The 19,482-nt window shown below is 31.1% G+C and overlaps 1 protein-coding gene across 1 annotated transcript in view; it reads left to right on the top strand.

Annotated features, from left to right (window-relative positions):
• Positions 1–19,482, top strand: part of LOC143076947 (uncharacterized) — a 63,385-nt gene that overhangs the window by 393 nt on the left and 43,510 nt on the right. The window contains exons 2-17 of the mRNA XM_076252846.1: positions 1,894–1,926; positions 4,247–4,309; positions 4,888–4,983; positions 5,951–6,057; positions 6,664–6,811; positions 7,641–7,704; positions 11,348–11,454; positions 11,950–12,036; positions 12,515–12,573; positions 13,715–13,855; positions 15,335–15,403; positions 16,175–16,448; positions 17,196–17,657; positions 18,145–18,282; positions 18,593–18,679; positions 19,114–19,196. Of these exons, the coding sequence (XP_076108961.1) occupies positions 1,894–1,926; positions 4,247–4,309; positions 4,888–4,983; positions 5,951–6,057; positions 6,664–6,811; positions 7,641–7,704; positions 11,348–11,454; positions 11,950–12,036; positions 12,515–12,573; positions 13,715–13,855; positions 15,335–15,403; positions 16,175–16,448; positions 17,196–17,657; positions 18,145–18,282; positions 18,593–18,679; positions 19,114–19,196 (2,018 nt within the window). The remainder of the gene's footprint in view (positions 1–1,893; positions 1,927–4,246; positions 4,310–4,887; positions 4,984–5,950; positions 6,058–6,663; positions 6,812–7,640; positions 7,705–11,347; positions 11,455–11,949; positions 12,037–12,514; positions 12,574–13,714; positions 13,856–15,334; positions 15,404–16,174; positions 16,449–17,195; positions 17,658–18,144; positions 18,283–18,592; positions 18,680–19,113; positions 19,197–19,482) is intronic.

Genomic DNA, 19,482 nt, shown 5'->3' with positions numbered 1-19,482 from the left:
ACCACAGGAGTTTGAAAATGAAATCTTTAGCAATAAATATGCCAAACTCAACTACTGTCAATTCATTATTATTCGTCGATACAGGTGAACCACAAATGTTCAACGAATTACCAATTCAATATCAATGAATATAGGCTTTGCATACAGAGATTACTAAACATGCTAAACCATGAAATGAAATATCCACGAAGATGCAAGTTTTCCTCAATCCACAAAAATTGATACCCACAAAAATAAATGAATCCACAGTATCATCTAAGAGACTCTCTCTCCACGTTTTAACAATTTACACTCTTTCATTCACCAAAAGGATGCATAAATGCAAGCTTGATTTTTGTACAAATGTATCCACAGTTTGTTAATTGTTTTTAAAGTGTTGGATAAAATTTGAGAAAAAAAACATTTGTTTAATGAATTTCAGTTTTCAAAAAGTCTGAAACTTGGTGAAAACTGTCATCATTATTATGAAAAAACAATGAAGTTTGTCTAAAGCATAAAATATAACAGACTGACAACTTTGTATGTATTACATGTACATCAATAAGAAACATGAGAAAGGTGTTTTGTTCTCACAGATTAGAACACCAATACTCATATCAGTGCTCTAGCTAGAAATCAAAAGGGGCAGGGTGCCAGTGGAGGGCAGGGCAATTTTTATGATAAGAAAAGGCACTGCTCATTTTTTTGTCTACGTTTCTGTGTGTATCACAAGTTAACAAATAATTTATTTTTTTTTACTGAATATGTTTGGTTTTTTTTTAAATAAAGATGCTTTTCAACTATAGTCTTTATTTCATTGTTTGTGTAGTTATGAATGATATAGTCATGATAGTACATCTTCATCAATATATTATGTTTTTACAGTTTAACTTCACCCTACCCATTATCAAAGAATATGTGTTTTTTATTATATCCATGTAGGAGTTATAGCTTTTAATACATCATATGATCTGAAACTGAGAGCATTACTAATTTAACAATGTTTAGAACATGGATTGCTAAAAGTATAATTATCAAGTAGAAATTGCAATATATATTTTTTAATATGTTCAAAGACAGTTAATATCTTTAAGGTAACATTATTATGTTATTATATATTCAATTGGTAATTTATTCCTTTTTTTTTTATACTAGATAATATTTTTAGAGCACAAATTTGTAATAAGCTAAAACAGGGGAAGTAACTCCAAAATCAATTTCCACCACGTTTGGGTTAATTAAAAACTGTGCTTGTCGCTAACAAGTTGAGATGGAAGGCATTTCTGTAAAGGCATAGTTTTATTTTGATGACTTAAATTCAATTCTAAAGTCATGAAAGTCTTCATTTATATACCTCTTCCATTGTGACTTGGAGATCGAAAATGCCGACCCAAGCTAAACACACTCGCTGACACAGTCATCAAAATTATGACAAAAAGATACATTGTCTTAATTAAATTACCTAGTTATTAACACCTTTGAAGTCTTTATCATTGTAATTGATTGTAATGACATGATTAACCTGGGGACAATCACACAGGTGTCATATATGTAATTAACTTGGAGATCAGAAATCGATGAAACAAAATTTTACAAAAACGGCACACGATAATTTTGGAAAAAGACGTCAGGGCAGAAGGGCGCGGATGAAGGCACCCAGGGCGCAGCTAAGGGCACCCAGGGCGCGGCTGAGGGCACCCAGGGCGCGGCGCCCTTCTATTTTGGGCTAGCGAGACCACTGCATATAATGTATGTTCTTTTACTAAAATTCACTTTAGACAGACAGGTTTCAAATTTATACAGGTTTTGATTTAGACATGTTTCACTTCATAACTAGTCATTTGGTGATTGGTAAACAATGCTTTATAATTTAGCTTATATATTCATATTTATTTTATTTTGTTTATCCTCCAGGGGCAGGTTGTTGATAATGCTGATACTAACAAGGTGATTTATTTATTAATTTTCATCCTTCCTTGCCTTCCTTCATTGTCCTTATCTTTCTCATTGTGCAAATAAGTGTTTCTGTACTAAACAATTTTAAACAAATTCTGAAAAGAGACTAATTTGTTAATGAAAAATGGAAGTTATTAACGACCTTGACTGGCTATACATTGTACAGCCCTTGCACAGTCGGTTTGTTATTGGAATCTGCAGATGACAAAGTATTTATTTAAAGTTGATATGTTTTAAACAGTTGTTTTAATGTTTAATTATTGCAGCATTAAGATAAGTCTTACAAGTTTTTTTTTTACTTTTTGAAAATGTTGAAATAAATAAGATTAAAATTGCCATCATCTGATCATGGACATGTTACAAATTTATGACACAAGATTCTATTGGTAAAGATGGATATGATTCTTAATCATGTTAATATCATTGTAAAAGTACAGTTTACACAAGGGGATCATTTGAAAATCCCTCCAGACATAATAAAAAAAATCAGATTATTCACAGTGATTGTGCTTGACAAGATTTGTATATATTTAAGATAAATGATTCATATATTCTTGAAATGACCAAAAAAAAATTTGATCTTGCCTGAAGACATTCTATATCTTTTAGCCAACAACCTTCTTTTCTAATGAAATACATCTGCAGTAATGATAATTGATCTTGTTAGTTCTGCCAGAATGATTTTACAGAAACCTCTTATTTCACTGTCACAGTTGTTTAGCTTGAACACAGTGATCATACTTATTCATTACTTTATTGCATGTATACTAGACTCTGTGTTGCATAGTAAGTAGCCTGCCTAATTAAGCAATTATTCAACCATTTTTGCATTACACCCAGAATTAACACAAGCAAATGCTCATTATATACAATTGTGGGTGAAAAATGAAGCATTTTAATGCAAATTTAAACTGTTGGTCGAAGATATTTCAGATTTTTCCTTGACAGGTAGAATGTATATATGTCACCATTTAAATCTTACTGAGCACATATTCATAAACTCATACATGTACCTATACAATATTTCTATTGCAGATTCAAACTGTGCATGCATATTATTTTCCATAACTGAGCTGTTTTTAGAGACAAAAACAGGTTCTCCTCTGTAAAAAATGTTCCATTGCAAATGTTTCATACTGCGATAAAAGGAAGTGTATTATATTGAAAAAGTAAAATGTTGGCATCTGACAGCTTTTTCAGTTTTTCTGTCAAACTGCCAAATCAAAACATGTAGTATCGGTTCCTGAATACCACTTGGATTTTATTTTTGAAACTCTTACATGATTTTTTTGCATTATATCATTTGGGTAACAAATTACTAACAGTAGAATGGATGAACCTGATAATGTTTAGTTACAAATGATAAAAAGAGTTGGTATTACAAAATGTACAAATAGGTAATCTGAACTAATTGTAGGAAGAAGCACTCAAATAACTGAACTGTTAATCTAAATTGTGAATTTAAAATTCAAACTCTCCTTTATACATGTACATGTAGCTTCCCATATATCATGTACTGTGAAAGTACTTTAATTCGTGGGTATCAAGTTTCGTGGTTTGAGCAATATTTACATGTTCGTGGGTTTTTAAATTCGTGGATTTTAGTTTTCTAAAAAAAAAAAAAAATTGAAAAATTGAAGCCTTTAGAAACGAGGGTTACAAGTAGTCTAGATTGAAGGAAATTGCAAAGTAAACATTGACCCGTGTAAATCGTAGTGATAACACTAATTAACCCATGATAAAGTGATTAACAGATTAAAGACCATCAAAGGTGTTAATTAGGCCATTAACATGTCACCTAAAGAAAACAGTAACATAAACAAATGCTATGAATTGCCAAATAATTCTTAACAAAATCAAGACCAGCATAATTTATTTATTTCTTATATGTACGAGAACTATGAGGATATAAAATGAACACTTTATCATACTAGCATATCAATACCGGAAATCTGACTTTCATTGATCAAAAACAAAAGTTGTACATTTTAGGTTATTAAAGATTAAATGGGTATAATCCTGCATGCGGTTGTAGTTCTGTGACTGCTATTAAAGTATTCTCAGAGTTGGTGCTATTCAATATCTTCTCTTAGACTAGATCATACATGTCATATCAGTAGTAAAACCTACCGATTGGGATCTTTCCAGGTCTTGATTTAGATAATGGTTATTTTATTTCGTTGGACACTTAAATTCGTGGATAAAGTCATCCACGAAAACCACGAAAATTGGTACCCCACGAATAAAAGTACTTTCACAGTATATGAAGTGTAATATTTTAGAATCATCAGCATTGTTTTTATTTTTACAGAGCAACTCTTCTAAGTCCTCCCCTGTAAAACAAGGACAGAATGATGCAGAAGAAGAGGCACAGGTAAGTTATAGGTGATGGGGTTGGGGTTTGTTTTTGTTTTTTTTTGGGGGGGGGAGGGAGAGGATAATAAAACAGAAAACAAGAAATTAAATCAACAATTTCACTTCTATTGCAAACACACATTATTTTAACTTCTTGTTCAAGTTTACATTCTGTTTCTTTTTATAATTTCTCAGCATGGTGACATTGTTACATGTAAATAATCGATTCCCGATTTCATTCTAGACTCTAGAGCATGATTTTCTGCATTGCTTTTATCCGAAACATGTCAATGTCTTTGAAGGAATTTAATTACTGCCTACTCTGTTGTTATAAGTGTCTTAAGTTTATAAAAATTGTTACAAGTTTTTAACTTGCATTATCTGAGCTTCAAAAATTTGCCCTTCAAGCTTGCACTACCTACATTTGATTTATTCAATCTTTTGTTTGTCCTTGTTACTTTTGTTGTTCAGTTTCACTAAAATTTGCCCCATAAGTTCTCTCTGTATCATTAGCAAAGAGACATTGGGATGCAGATTTTAATCAGACTGTATCCCTGTCTTCCCTTATCTATCCTAGAGCACTACTTCATATTTCAGGGATTTCTATGTCCTATGTGTATGAAATCCATGCCATCTGCTGAAGCCCTGCAGAATCATTTTGATGCTGAACATGACGAAAACAAGCCTCAGGGAGTATGTGAATTTATTTAATGAAACAATTCCTCACTGACATACCCAAAATTTATCTAGAACCCTGTTTTCTTTTATTAATGGTGCTATATACAATAAATTGATATAGTTAAACAAAGTCATAATGTTAAGTCAAAGATTTCCGAGAGAATTAATTTTGTATCATTGACATTTTCTGTGTCCTTCTAAAATATTGGGTGTAAATTTTGCATCTAGTAAGATTCAAATTATTTACAATAAACATTTCTTATTTCCATTCTCTATTCTATTGATAAGAAATACAATGTCAATTTGTCAAAGATCTGGTATGAGTGCCAACGAGACAACTCTCCATTCAAGACAAAATTTGTAAAAAGTAAACAACTGTAGGTCAAAGTACTGCCTTAAACACAGATGTGTTTAAAAAAATGATTTTATTATAAAGTTCTCCTTTACTGTGGTTTATTCAGGTAAAAAATATAGGTCAGAAGTGTATTTATTTTTTAAAATGTTTTAAATTTCAAAACCCACCCTGATGTTTTATGATATAAAGCCTTCCAACATCCCTACTTTCCCCCTGAAATAGCAAATGCAATAAAGTAATAACTTTATCTTTTATTTATCTTGTAAGTTTATGAATATGAGCTTCTGCATTACAAGAGAGAAAACATTTTCAAAATTCAAATTAAAATAAAAAAGATTTTTGTAATGGGTGTTTCAAAATACAGTTTAACTTTTATTGTAAAGGACTGTTCCATTAAAACATATATGGGATCCATGGTAATTGCTGTAAAATCTCAACTATGAGTGTTTCAAGAACAGTGAAAATAGAATTGAAATTGTTATCTTGTCTCTTTAGGTGGTTTCCATTTTGTAAGTACCTTACTGTGTACAATAAATGATAAAATTTAACAGATTTAATTCTGAATCCTTGTAAGGTTTTATATTAAACCAAATTATTAATGAAAACATTTTTTTTTAAATATTATAGGAAGGATTTCTATGTCCAATGTGTAAGAAGTCCTATAACACACCAGAGGAACTGCAATCTCATTTTGAAACACATGACATGGAGGCTAATAATATATCAGAAAACAGGTTAGTAGGAAGATGTTTAGACAATGATGGGTGATAGAGCTTACTAGAAAAAATAATGATTGATTGGATGGTGTTTAAAGCTACTTTCAGTCTGAGTGGGATTCTAGAAAAAATAACATTAGCTAGATGTTAAATAGATTTTAAGCAGGCTAGTATGTTGTGAAATAATGTAAAATGCTGCTTTATAAGATAAGATGAATATTGATGGCTGTATAATGTCAATAGCAATTCTTTCATGCATATTTTCAGATGAAACATATAAACATCTAATGATATGGTACTAGACCAATAGACTAGATTTTGAATGTGTCAGCTCACAAATTGAGGAAGACATTAAGATTACATTAATATATTATTGGACTCTAAACTAACCAATCTTCACTTCATAAATGCCTCATGCTCAAAATGGATATATACTTATTTTGTGTAATTTTCTTCTCCTACAGTTTACAATCTAGATACCTGAACAGGAACATTGCACATATGTTGAAGTTGTGCACCTGTTATTAAGAATTGTTTCAGAATTTTCTTCTAGTTCTACATTGAATAGTCACAAATATTCAATCAGGTCATACGAGACTTTGAACTTTTTACTTTATTTTCTAGAGATGGAGATGTTTTTGCCCTCAGACAAGAAATAGAAAACCTAAAATTCTCATTGAGAGACAGTCAAAAATACACAGAGCAGCTAAAAATAGAACTTCAGAAAGGGAGATCTGGCAGTGGAAGTGGTAAAATACCTTTAACAGAAGATGTAAGTTATCTCCCTTGGTATTAACAAAAGGTGTAAGTTATCTCCCTTGGTATTAACAGAAGATGTAAGTTATCTCCCTTGGTATTAACAGAAGATGTAATTTATCTCCCTTGGTATTAACTGAATATGTAAGTTATCTCACCTGGTATTAACATAAGATGTAAGTTATCTCCCTTGGTAGATGGACACACAGATAATCTAATGAATTTTATTACAGTGTATACAATAAATCACTTAGACAGGCTGCATAGATGATTATGATAGTTGAATGCTTAATTTCCAGTGGCAAATATTGCATTTAGATAGAAAATAAGTTCAAATGAAGTGGATGTAAGCAATAATAGGCAACCCATAGGTCTTTCTAGATTAGAAAACCCCATTTCGTATGGTTCGCTATAAAAGGCTATCGCTCAGGGTAAAATATTTTGCATAAAGCCTATTAAAGGGCAAACCCATAGTAAATCATGATATATTCAAGCCCCCATGAATTGTTTCTTAACGGAATAACTTCAAACTAAGAATGCTACCATATTTCCATTGGGCATCAGATTAGATCAGCTTGGGAGAAGACTATACAAAAAAAAAATTGAGAATGGAAATAGGGAATGTGCCAAAGAGACAACAACCCGACCATAGAGCAGATAACAGCAGAAGGTCACCAACAGGTCGATTAACTTGTGTCTCATCCCTTTTGCATATTTAAGCAAATAAAATAAATCAGATTATACTTTAAATTTTAGTTTGATTTATCTCAATTTTAAGTGTACCGGTACATATATTGTAAATATTATTATCTTGTAAATACATGTATAAAGATCTTGTTTACTAGGAAAAATCTGAGTTAGAGATGATGCAGATGCAGTTGAAAGGCTCTGAAGAAAGTAGAACTATTTGTAAGTTACTTCCTATAGATTATATAATAAAATTTGGTCAACGGAAAAAAAGTCACAGGAAAAAAAGTCACAGGAAAAAAAGTCACAAAACCTCTAGGAAAAAAAGTCACAGGAAAAAAAGTCTCAAGAAAAAAAGTCACAGGAAAAAAAGTCACAATTATAAAATTATTTGAAAGAAGTATATAAAATGTTTTATAAGAAGTATGTTGGAATGCACATGACAAAAGTGATTTTGTATATCAGCTGTATGAAATAGATAATTTAAAAAAATGTAGTTTTGTTAAATAAAAATAATACTACTAGTAAAAGTGTATCAGATCAATTATTTTTAAATAAAAGCTTTTAAAATTTATATAGGTAAAGCGCACATCGATATTAACAGATTTCGTTTTATTTATGGGTTAATAAAATAAAAAAATATATGTTTTTCATCATTTTTTTTTTTTAATAAATACACCAAAAAAATGAAAAGTGTAATAATTTATGTTCTCTTTTTAAAACCAAACTCTTAAACAAACAGGATAAGCCATTTGTTTCCTTTTCATTCATGATAAGCCCTAGTTGTTTTTCATGGGTAGGGCTTCCTTCCAAAAGAGGAAGTGAAAGGTCTGCAAAAAAGGGAAAGGTGCCACAAGAAGCCACTAATTAATCTCAACAGTCACTGTCAATAAATGTTGTAATTACATAATTATTGTTAATGGGGATGCTTTGTTTGTTTAACATGTAATTGAAGGATTCTCATGAAATTGGTAAAAACACAGCTATAGAAAAACAAAAATCACAATAACATGTGGTCAAACCATATCATAGACTTTCTAACTTTGACTCAAATTAAAGAAAATGTATGACTTCATTTACTTTTCTATAAAAGAAAAAAATAATTTCAAGTGTTATTAAATCAAGTATGGAAGTCATCAAGAGCAACAAATGTGGTTCCAAACTTTGCTACCAGGGGTACATGTACACTAAGCATACTACCAGAAAGACAGTACAGTGGTGGAAATGTGTGAAGCGATCCAGCACTGCATGTAAAGGGTCCATTACAACTTCTCTGCAGAATGAAAATCCAACTCCTGGCCAGCCACACAACCATGATCCAAGTGATATTAGCATAAAGTACACTAAGTCCAGGTACGCAATGAAAGAGCAGGCTGCTCTCACCAGAGACAAACCAAGCCAGATCTTCGCCCAGGTTGTTTCAACATGTGAAGATGATGTGCAAGCAATGATGCCCAGAGAAGAGAATTGTAAACGCACCATGCGCAACCAGCGTCCAACACCACCTGTTCCCCAGAGCTTTGTAGATGTCACACTGCCAGCAGAATTCACTATTACAACCAACCACCAACAGTTCCTACTGTATGACAATGGACAGAATGCTGAGAACAGAATGTTGGTCTTTTGTAGTCCTGACAGTTTAAGACGTCTTGCTGAAGCCCATACCTTTTTTATGGATGGTACTTTCTCTGTAGCTCCACATCCTTTTAAACAGCTGTACACCATCCGAGTACCTTTTAAAGATGTTACAGTCACCACAGTGTATGCTTTCTTGCCGAACAAGAATCAAGATACATACAGAGAGTTATTTCAGTCATTGGTCGACAAATGCCAAGCCAGCCACCTACAGTTAAATGTTCAGACTGTGGTAACAGACTTCGAAGATGGCGTTCTACGTGCAGTGTCGGCAGTATTTGGCCGCCATATCAACAACCAGGGATGTTTCTATCATCTTACACAAGCAACTTGGAGAAAGATACAGAGCCTTGGTTTGGTTCCCCACTACAAGATTAGCGATGACTTCCGCTTGTTCTGTGGTATGATGGACGGCCTTGCCTTTCTGCCTGTAGCTGATTTGCCAAATGGTGTCCACCTGCTAAGAACTTTGTGTCCAGATGACCCACCAGAAGCAGCTGAACTTCTTGATTACTTTGATGCAACCTATGTAAGTGGCAACATGAGACGTAACCCAGCACCAGGTCAAGGTCTCCGTTTAGTAATGCGCTGCACTCCACCCATGTTCCCACCAACTATATGGAATGTCCATGACGCAACAGTCAACGGTGATTCAAGAACCAACAATGTATGTGAAGGTTGGAACAACAAATTCTTCAACTTAGTAGGTTATGCCCACCCATCAATATGGAGAGTAGTAGAATGGTGCCAGAAAGAAGAAGCTACAGTGAGAACCTTGATACAACAAGACGCTGTAGGCACCCCACCAGTTAAACGGGTCCAACAACGTTATGTCCAACTTCAACTAAGACTTCAAAACTTGTGCAGAGACTTGACATCAGGCAACAAGACCATTGCAGAATTTCTCAGGGGTGTTGGTTGGAACATAAGACTTAACCATTAGTTGTCATCTCTGCTATATATCAAGTGAACTTTAAGTAAAACTATGTGCATCACATGTTCATTATCTGTTGTTCATTGATAAAGACATTTATTTGTGCTTGATTATTTATTATGTTACTATTATTGACTTATATTATTATGATGTATACATTAAATCTACATTACTACATTCAATTCGTTTTGCTTAATTTATTTCTTTAACACTATATCAACAGGTCATACATAAAAAAAAAAGGTATGAAACAAAAAGAACTTCAACATGTATCAGTACACGATCTTGTACAGGTGACCTATGTTTGTTAATTTCTGTGTCATTTTGGTCTCTTGTGGACAGTTGGGTACCACATCTTCTTTTTTAATATATCAATACACGAGCTTGTACAGGTTTTCTTTTGCTTTGCGATTTTACGTGTAATTTCCAAAGCATAAGAGCATAAGACTTGTAGAAAAATACGTTTAGCTGTCTATAACTAGCATCATTCAAGAAAGATATGAAACAAAACTTATTACAACAAAACATACATTGTATCAGTTCACGAGCGTGTACAGGTTTTCTTTTGCTTTTGTAGAAACATATGCTAAGCTGTCTAATTTGCTTCTAATGTAAAAACACATGAAACAAAAATAATTACAACAAAACATGTATCAGTAACATTACAAAAAAAATCCTTTGAATGACATTGAAGACCTGTTGGTGAACGTCTGCTGTTGTCTGTTCTATGGTCGGGTTGTTGTCTCTTTGACACATTTCCTAGTTTACATTCTAGATTTTATAATAAAACAAAAGGACATGGGATACAAAAAACACAAAACCATACTTGCACATGAACAGCAGAAAAAAAAACACACACAGACAAAAGTCATTACCAATATATAAGTGCAGATCATATGACAGTTTTCATACAAAATATTAATTGTGACTTTTTTTCCTGTGACTTTTTTTCCTGTGACTTTTTTTCCTGTGACTTTTTTTCCGTGACTTTTTTTCCGTGACTTTTTTTCCTGTGACTTTTTTTCCTACATTCTAAAATTTAACCACAGTGTAATCTACATGTTTCTCCCTTCATGCTCACACTGTTCTTCAAAATTATTCTGTGATTATAACAATAAATTATCATGGAACACTTCTGTAAAATAAAACTTTCCAAGATTTTGTATTTTTGTTAGAAAGAATCAAATTTAACAAGTTTTTATGTTATAGTTATGCTGAAATAACTCTCTATTTATTTACTATGTATGTGTCAAAGAAATTCAGGGAATGAATATTTTAAAATTGTCTTTTTTTCAGTAATGAATGAGTGCCACCATTTGAGGGCTAAAGTAGAGGAATTGTCAGCAAAACAAGAATTAATGACAGAAGAAGGCAGTAGACTGTCAACTAAATCTGGTCAAATGGTAATAATCTAATGATATTAATTTAAGCTTAATTTTCATCAAGTAAGTATCCTATTTCTTGGAAGTATTAAAATATGAACTTTTGAAGTACCTTCACCATCCGTGTGCATGGCCACAGCCAGGCCTTGCGGTCATGAAACTTTCAAGCTCGATTTTTGTACTCAGACTAAAGAATCAACCAATCAAAATACTGGACTTTGTGTTTCGAGCATGATTTTTGTGCTCCAAGCACGGAGCAAAGTTTTATGACTTCAACCCCAGATCTAAGTCACTATTTTGCAAATAATCTTTTAACTTTCTATTTAGATGCATCTAAGGGAGTCTAACTTGTTCACCTCCTCATGTCTTTATGTAAATTATGTTTCACTGTTATTTAAAAAGCGCCTTTTTTAATTATACTTTGAAAAAATCTTTCGCAAAATGGATACAATTAATGATAATAATGAATTTACATCTAAGAACTTGTACAAAGCAGTTAACTGGTTATTTTTACAGGCAAGTGAATTAGTGACAGTTAAAGCCAAATGTGATGAACTAGAAGGACAAAAGGGGGCATTAGAAGATCATATACACACATTGAAGGTAGTTAAATTATTGACCAAGACAAGCTTGAGAGTTGAATACTTATATTAAGATATCAAAATGCAAAATGAGTTTAAAAATTGCATTTATCAAGATACCAAGATGCATAGTGAGTTAAAATATATATATATTTAGAAAGCGAAATGCATAGTGACCTTAAAAATTACATACTTATCAAGATATCAAAATGCATAGTGAGCTTAAATATTACATACTTATAAAGTTACAAAATGCATAGTGAGCTTAAATATTACATACTTATAAAGTTACAAAATGGATAGTGAGCTTAAATATTACATACTTATAAAGTTACAAAATGCATAGTGAGCTTAAAAATTGCATACTTATAAAGTTACAAAATGCATAGTGAGCTTAAAAATTGCATACTAATCAAGCTATCAACATGCATAGGAAGCTTAAAAATTCCATATCCATCAAGATACAATTAACTTATGCATATAATCTTTATCCTTTACAGGGACAGATAGAGTCAAAAGAAACATTTATACATAATTTAGAGGCACAGCTATCACAAAGGTACTTTGAAAATGATATATACATGTATTATCTGGTATTACAACAACCATTGAAAAAAGATTTGTAAAGATTATCAAAATAAGGAGATTATAAATCAGTTAAGAATTAGAAAAAGACAAAGTTCTCATAGAAAAAGAAAGAAATTAAATTGCATATATACATATGAGGAAGATAGTTTTATTGATAAAAATTCACCAAAAGTATTCTTCAAATTTAAAGTCTAGCTATAAACCTATTTACACTTTTGATATTTCGCTGAATTTTGCCTCTGAATAACCTTAACTCTCCTCCAAATAACCTTCTGACGTCAAGCAACAATCACTTTTTTATAGTCAGATGTTTTGAATTGTTGTGTCAAAGTTTACAGGAACCTGTGTAATGTTACTTAATGGCTGACAAATGTGCATGCAAGTGTAATGTGTCTATTATAAAGATAAAATAAAATAACAAACACAAAAATTACGGAGTATGCCGTCAGTGTTGTTCATTTTCTAAGATTTTTGTATACCTATGGTGAAAGTCATAGCAGTTGGGACATACATTTGTAAATTGTACTTTTTTCCTAATGATAAGATTCTGCTGAATGCAACTATATAAATATTATTTATCAATGACTGCCTTTTCTTGTCTATCAGTAATCAGTTTCTGTTTTGTTCTGTTTCAGTGAAAAGTATGAGTTTGATGTTTTGTATAAAAAAAATACCAATTCCAACTATATGCACCTCGAGCTCCCACCTCCAGGAATACAAATGTATATTCAAATTACCCAACACTAAAATAGCTCCTAGCTGTTGCTGCACTTAATCTACAACTACAGCACATATCACGAATATTTAATTTCATGGTTTTGCGGAAATCTGTATACAAGCTTAAAGAAAATATTTCATTCGCTGAACATTTAATTTCGTGGTTCAACTGTACCCACGAAATCCACGAAAAATTGGTATCCAACAAATAATACTGAATCTGCAGTAGATGATTGTTACTTGATACTGTTAAAACTGTGTCAAATTTATTTTCTGTTTTTTTTTTTTATATTCTTGCAAATAATTCTTACCAATCCAGGCATTACTTAACATAATAAAGAATTGTTTGTATTGTTAGAAGTATTTTTGTTACTTTACTTTTTATTACTACTTAGGCCAGGAGCAGAGGATGTGATGGTTCTGAAGCAGGAACTAATATCAGTACAAACTTTGATGGATAATTTGTCTCTGGAGAAAGAGAAGGAGAAAGATGCTATTGAGAAACTTTATAACGAACTCAAAACTAAAAACAGTGTGTAAGCATAAGATCTTAATTGAAATTAGTACACATTAATGTATTCTTGTCAATAAAAATGTAAGTTTAGTTAAAAGTTCAAAGATTTTTTTCTTAATTTTAGTTGTGAAATGTTTTGAATTTCTTTGCTATCAGAAATAATTTCTGCTGAATGTTTTGTTAAGGATGTTCGCTTGACGTGTTTTTGAATTTTTGTCAGATTTGCAGAATCCTATTGTTTTATCCATTTGAATGCCTTAAAAAAAAATTGCCCTTTGACCCCCATTTTTCTTTTAATAAATCTGTTACATGTATAATTAAACCATCTGTTAAAGTTGTATAAAATCTTTGTTATTTTTTAATAGCTTTTAGAACTTAAACTTGTCAATGATAAAGCTATGAAAAATCTAAAATCTGTTTTCCCAAAAAAATTTCAATGGCTTATATCTAGAAAACAAGAACATTGACTTTAATATATTTTTTCGCTATTTTAGCTCCTTTATTTATCCCCCATCAATATATACTAGTGTTATGAAAAGCTTGTTATTTTTAAACTGAGTAGCGAACTTTTTTAATAGTAGTTTTTGTCCATATAATTTGCTACTTAGTTTGTAGTTTTTGCAGAAAAGGAAGCCGGAGCGGTAAAATTTTGTTTCAGTGGATTTTAACAAGGGGCATTAATAAACTTGTAATGCACAGCTGCTTAATGATACAAAATCCCTTATTCTGCACATCTGCTTTTCCCCATTCACACACCCATTAAAAAAATATTGAAATGAATTTTTAAAGTACAAAAAACAACAACATTGCAGTGTTCTCCCCAGGACCTTTTAGCATCATGGTAATGTGATGCTATCTGAATTTAGTTCCTTATAGATTGTGTTATACATGTGATGCTATAATTTTTAGAAACAAGATGGTATTTCAAATTTCCTTGTTTTCCATGTTTTCCAGGATGCTAGATGAAAAATCTGGGGAGAACACTGCTGATTGTAATGAAATATTTATATGAAATGCTATTAAGTTATAATTATGCTGTGTTATGGACATATATATATATATGAAATGATGTTTTATTTTCGCCTGTAAAAAATTATGAATAAGAATTTTTTTTTACACTAAACTCTATTTAGATCAGTCTAGGACATAGGCAATATGTGTTCAATTTTATTGCAACTTTTTCATTACAATTAAAGTTGAGCTATTTAGAAGTTGCTAGGTAAAAGTGTTCTCATAAACAATATTGTTTCAATACAAACTTGTAGATGTTAACAATTAAAAGGAGAGAAACAACTATATCATTCATTTATTCCAAATCTTGAGTTTTACAAAAAAGTCTGTAAAACTATGTTTTTAAGATAAGATTTATTCATTGTGGCCAATTGTTCATATGCTGTCAATTTAACAGACACAAAATGTGGTTACATTGAATGTAATTTTTAAGTAAGAAGCTAAACTAGTTTCATAGTATCAGCAGATTGTATTTACTTTTGTCTTATAGTACTGAAGAAAAACTCAAACAGTTAGAAGCTCAGATATCAGAGTCACCAAAAGTGGAAGAAGTACAGAGGTAACACTTATCATTTAATTTAGCATTTTCTGCCATGAGAAAACCTTTTTACAAAACATTCATCCTAAACATGCATGAAATATTTGGCACTGGATGTTTTAAAAGCAACTAACAAATAATCTAACAAAACACAATTATATGCGAAAATACTACTGTCTTTTTCTTTTTCAAGTAATAGATCAATTTAAATGGCTTATTACTATTGCTGTTTATTACTGTAAACAAGTTGTTCTTTGTTACAAGGGAAACACTTATAATTCTAGGGTTGAATTTTTAAGATAGTTTTGTTTTAGGGAAAAAGGTGATTTTTCATTGAATTAAAATTCTGGATGAAAGTGAAAACCAGAACTAATTTGACTGACTCTGTACTGTTTAAGTTGCATAAGTTCTTTAAGTGTTCTTTGTTTGAGTTGTTGTCTCTTTGACACATTCCCTATTTCCATTCTCAATTTTATTCAATATATAAAAGATGATGCAGTATGATTGCCAATGAGACAACTCACCACAAGAGACCATATGACACAGAAACTATAGGTCACCATACAGCCTTTAACAATGGGCAAAGCCCATACCATTTAGGGCTTACCATATGTTACTAGTGCAGGCTCATTGTCAAAATCATATAATGGCCTCTAAAAGTATATTTAGATTGTAATTTTTTGTTTGATAGATGTATGATAAATTTTTACCACATATCTCTTTTTAATATATGTATGTTGTAAGATATGTTGCAAAAGAAGAAACATTGTAATTTGTTTTATTTGACTTTAGATTACAGTCTTCCTTTGAAGAAAAGGCAAATTCATTCACACAACTTCAAACGGATTTAAAACAAACACAGGAAGAACTTAATCAACTCAAGACACTACATGAAAAGATGTCATATGAGAAAGACAATGTAGAAAAAGAACTGAAATCAAAGTCAGAGGAATCTGGTAAACTTCAAAATAACCTTGATAAAAGAGTTTTAGAGATTGAGAACCTACAGAAAGAGGTCAAGGCCAAAACAGATCAGTACACAGAACTACAGTCAAATATTATGAAGGTATTGTCGTTTTCATTGATAATATTAAGTGCTAGTATACGAGAAATTTTAGCACTCGTCTTAAAAGCATTGGCTCTGGTTACAAATAAGTTTTATGATAAAACTTTATTATAACTTATGCTTTATAGGTGTTAAAAAATATGATTATTTTAAATCATGCAAATCTTTCATTAACACTACAAAACAACAAAACAGCCTTATCCGGTTAGCATGTATTCAGAGGGAGCCTCTGAAGCTGTTGTTTAAAAGGCAATTAATGATAATTTTCTAAGTGTGATAGGTTGAATTAGCAACATCCAATGACTATTTACACACTTCCCATCAATCTGTTGTAGCTATTGTCACTTGCCAAAGATAAATTTTTATCTCTGTATTTTAATTTTACATCACTAGAAGAAGACAAATGTAATAAAAGTATCTTAAAACACAAAGAAGTGACAAATTATCATTATCTACAATTATTTTTTAATGTGGATTTCATGTGAACTTGATTTTCAAACACATCATTACATGTTCATGGATGTTTGAAACCATGCATAAGTCTGCATATAGTCTAACGAAAATTTTTACTTAGTAGGACATCAAATTCCTGTATTTTTCCATTCACTGCATTGTTCAAAATAAAGGTTTGATTTACCCATGTAATTCACAAATTTTGGTATCCCATGACTAATAATAAAACCACAGTACATGTTTTTACAAGTTTCCAGTTTCAGTCAAACTATTTATAAGTTTTCTTACATTCAGGGCCAAGAAAGTTCATCTATTGTCCAGAAACAGTTGACAGAAAGAGTTGAAGAAATTGCTCAGTTAAAAGTTGACATGACGAAACGAGATTCAGAAATAGTGCAACTTACACAACTAGCTGAAACCCGAGCTAATCAAATCTCAAACTTAGAGGAAGATTTAGATGTTAAAGAAAAGGACATTATTGAACTAAAATCTGAAATAGACAGCACTAGTGAAGAAGTAAAAAAGTTGCAAAAACAAATGGAAGATAGAAGTTCACAATTTGGAAATGTGAATTCTGAATTACAGAAGAAGGAACAAGAAATGGAGGCTGTCAAAGATGAACTTAAGATGAAAGTAGAAAAAATAAGTGAGATACAAACTGAATTAGACAACTCGTTATCTGAAGTCACAAATTTGAAACAAATCATTGAAGAAAAGGATAAAGAAATTGTTGAAATGAAGTCAGAAGTTGAAACTGTAAGTTATGATCTCTTGTCACCAACACATCATATATATTAAAAGTAATATTAATGCAATTGAATTAGAAAACTTGTCCAGTTAGGTTGAATTTGGAAAAAAAGTATACTGTTCTCACATAGATATTTTTATAATTGATTACAAATACAAATATGGGGTCAGGGTTTGGGCTTTAGGTTTTACATTATAATGTGTAAAAATAAGTGTTTTTAACTAATTTTCTTGCAACTGCTGAGTTGAATTTGAATTTTATTGTGCAACTTAAATATCTGGTTCTATATAAGTTGATCTGTTAGTTTTAGATGCCTTTACCCTTTTATAACTTGAGTTCATTCTATCCAATTTTTATTTTAACACCGGTGAATTTGAGTAGAATTCTTGATAACTCTAAACAAATGTAAGGTTTCCATTGTAAGAAATAAAAATCTCAATATGAATAAAACATTTGTATTTATGTTTTTTGTCATTATTTTACTTATGAACATAGATACAAAAAAGAGTTGAAGAGAAGGACAGTTTTATAGAAGACATAGAGAAACAACTGGGAGGATCTAAATCTGAGTCAGTAGCTTTGTTACATCAGAAAGAACAACAGTATAATGAACTTAAACTGGAACTGGAAAAAGTAGGTGTTATTTGGACATATTTTCTCAGAATAATAGCCATTTAATACTAATTTGAAAATTAAGAAAGAAAATTGGGTCATATTGAGACTAACTTAAGTGATTAAACACAAAAAAAATGAGTATAAATTATGACTGTGTTGCATTTGATTATTGTAATATTAAAAATATCTCTCAGCAAAAACAGCAATACAATGTAAGATGATTTAAATATCAGAAGTCATAACAGTTGTTTAATAAAATGGCCTCAATATATATATCTATATAACGCATTAGAAAACTTTTAGATAACTCAATGCAATATTTTTTTAGGTTCAGTCAAATAATGATACAAAAATATCGCAGATAGAAGATCTTCAGAAACAGCTTACAGATTTACAACAACACTATCAAACAGAGGTAACAAGGATTTCTTTATATTTCAAAAAGTCTTGTGGGCCTTGAGTGCTGAGGACTATGAGTTCTAACTAGTTCAAAACAAAGACTTTAATATTGGTATGTGTTGCTGTTTGCTAAACGGGTAAGAGGAAAGACTTTTTGGCTCAGTTATTAACTGACGCCATACCAAACCTTTTTGTATAATTTGTAATTCTTTAAGCTACTCTTCCAATCTCTTCAGCAGTGAAACTTGGTACATTTACAATTATTGAAACAATCATATAAAAGAATTATTTAAAATGAAGTTCATAATATCACTATGTGAGGTGTGGATATGCTACATGCCCAAACTGTGTATTTGATGATTGATACATATCAACATGTAAATTTCTAAAATGAAAGCAACATCAACATAGAAATATGAAGATAATAATATTGATTCCATTTTAATACAGTGCAGCTCCAGTGAAGAATTAAGATCTGCTATTTTAGAAAAAGAAAACTTACTTGAAGAAGAAACAAGAAAAATACAATCAAGGTATGATTATTGTTTGTACTGTAGTGAATCTACAATTCAAGTAGTCAAATAACTATTTTTGTTTTTGGTAAACTTTTAAAAAAATTAACTAATTATTATACCTAATTTAGCCAATATCGGAAGCACATGCTTTGATTTGATGACAACACCAAAGAATAGTTACAGTCTTTAAGTATTCCAACAATTTCTAATTCAATATGATTTAAAGGGTTTTTCAAATTATATGATTTCCTGAAATAGCTTGTGAAGAAAAAAGCTGAAAAATAAAGGAATATTTGATGAATAG

The sequence above is a fragment of the Mytilus galloprovincialis genome, chromosome 1 (assembly GCF_965363235.1).
Source record: "Mytilus galloprovincialis chromosome 1, xbMytGall1.hap1.1, whole genome shotgun sequence".
Classification (NCBI taxonomy): domain Eukaryota; kingdom Metazoa; phylum Mollusca; class Bivalvia; order Mytilida; family Mytilidae; genus Mytilus; species Mytilus galloprovincialis.
This window is presented reverse-complemented; position numbering and strand designations above follow the sequence as displayed.